Consider the following 1,685-nt stretch of genomic DNA (forward strand, 5'->3'; position numbering starts at 1 on the left):
TAAAGGGCACTTGTAGCAAAACTGTGGGCAGCCCTGCAGACGAGGGGCCGTGTCTGCACCAACCCACCCCACAGAGCAGGCCCAGATCAGGGCACCAGGATGTGTCCTCACCCCACACCCCACAGACCAGGCCCAGATCAGGGCACCAGGCTGTGTCCACACCCTTGTCCCCTGCAGACCAGGCCCAGATCAGGGCACCAGGATGTGTCCTCACCCCACACCCCACAGACCAGGCCCAGATCAGGGCACCAGGCTCTGTCCACACCCTTGTCCCCTGCAGACCAGGCCCAGATCAGGGCACCAGGCTGTGTCCACACCCTTGTCCCCTGCAGACCAGGCCCAGATCAGGGCACCAGGCTGTGTCCACACCCTTGTCCCCTGCAGACCAGGCCCACATCAGGGCACCAGGCTGTGTCCACACCCCTGTTCCCTGCAGACCAGGCCCAGATCAGGGCACCAGGCTGTGTCCTCACCCCCGTCCCCGGCAGACCTGGCCCAGATCAGGGCACCAGGCTGTGTCCTCACCCCCATCCCCGGCAGATCTGGCCCAGATCAGGGCACCAGGGCGGTGTCTGCAGCCCCAGTGCCCTGCAGCAGGGACATCGCCAGGCAGTCAACTGTGCCCCAAAAGGCATGAACTGAGCTTTGTAAAAGCAGCTGCCCCAGTCGATCCAGAAGTCTCTTTTCTAAGGAGTGTGCAGGTGAAGGTTAGCTTAGAGACTAGGTTAGGGGCTTAGGGTAAGTCAGCTTCTTGGTGTGTTATAAGGTTTAGGCCAAGTGCATTCCAGGGGGGACCTTCACGGAAGCTCCATTTGTGGGGACCACAGTGGGGCCCTGGGGGTGGGGGGTTGCCGAGGTTCTTGATGCCCTGACCTCAGCGTGCCCTCCCTGTGAGGGGGATGGCAAGACGGTGACCATCACTGAAGGTGGTGCTCCCCTTACTAAGAGGTGGCAGTTGGGGTCCCCAGAGCTGGCTCACAGGTTGGAGACCACGGGCAGGGCAGCCGAGGAGTGGGGCGGGTGGCCAAGGGTCTCTGGCCTCAGACACGGCCATGCGGCCAGCCTCCACTTAGGTCCGCTTACAAGCTCATACAGCAGAGGGGAAGCCAGCTCAGACCCTGTGCCGAGGGCGTCAGTGACCTACGAGGAGTGGAGGGGGAGGGGGCCCTTGTTGTGTGCCCTGGACCTGGCACAGTGACGCCCGCGGCCTCACGTCTGTCTCTGCTGTCCACAGGGTCCCTGGCGGCACAGCCCAAGCAGGAGCACCCCAGCAAGGGCTCGCACCCCCAAACCCGGTCCCGTTCGCAAGAGTCAGACACGCACACGGGCCACCACCGCCGGTCCCAGGTGCTGGCCGAGCCCGCCGAGTCTGCTGCCCGGGCCCTGGACACCCCGCCGCAGCTGAAAGTGCCTGAGAAGCAGTTCCTCAAGTCTCCCAAGGGCATGGGGAAGCCGCCCGTGGGGCTGGGAGGCAGCAGGCCTGGCAAGGCCTTCAGCTACCACCTGGCAGCACCACCTCAGGGCCCCCAGGATGGGCACCACCTCCCACTGCAGCCCCCACAGCCACCACCGCAGCCCTACGGCCACAAGAGGTCTCGGCAGAAGGGCAGGGAGGGCTATTCACCACTCAAGGCCACGTACACCCTACCCAGTGCAGTGGAGCATGAGGTGGTGCGGGACCTGCC

The 1,685-nt window shown here is 64.6% G+C and overlaps 1 protein-coding gene across 1 annotated transcript in view; it reads left to right on the forward strand.

Moving 5' to 3' along the window:
• The window catches only part of NKD2 (NKD inhibitor of WNT signaling pathway 2), a 31,910-nt gene that overhangs the window by 28,943 nt on the left and 1,282 nt on the right, over positions 1-1,685 (forward strand). Inside the window, exon 9 of the mRNA XM_012556640.1 lies at positions 1,235-1,682. Coding sequence (XP_012412094.1) covers positions 1,235-1,682 — 448 coding nt within the window. The remainder of the gene's footprint in view (positions 1-1,234; positions 1,683-1,685) is intronic.

This window comes from Trichechus manatus, unplaced genomic scaffold (assembly GCF_000243295.1).
Source record: "Trichechus manatus latirostris isolate Lorelei unplaced genomic scaffold, TriManLat1.0 scaffold00072, whole genome shotgun sequence".
In the NCBI taxonomy this organism is placed as follows: domain Eukaryota; kingdom Metazoa; phylum Chordata; class Mammalia; order Sirenia; family Trichechidae; genus Trichechus; species Trichechus manatus.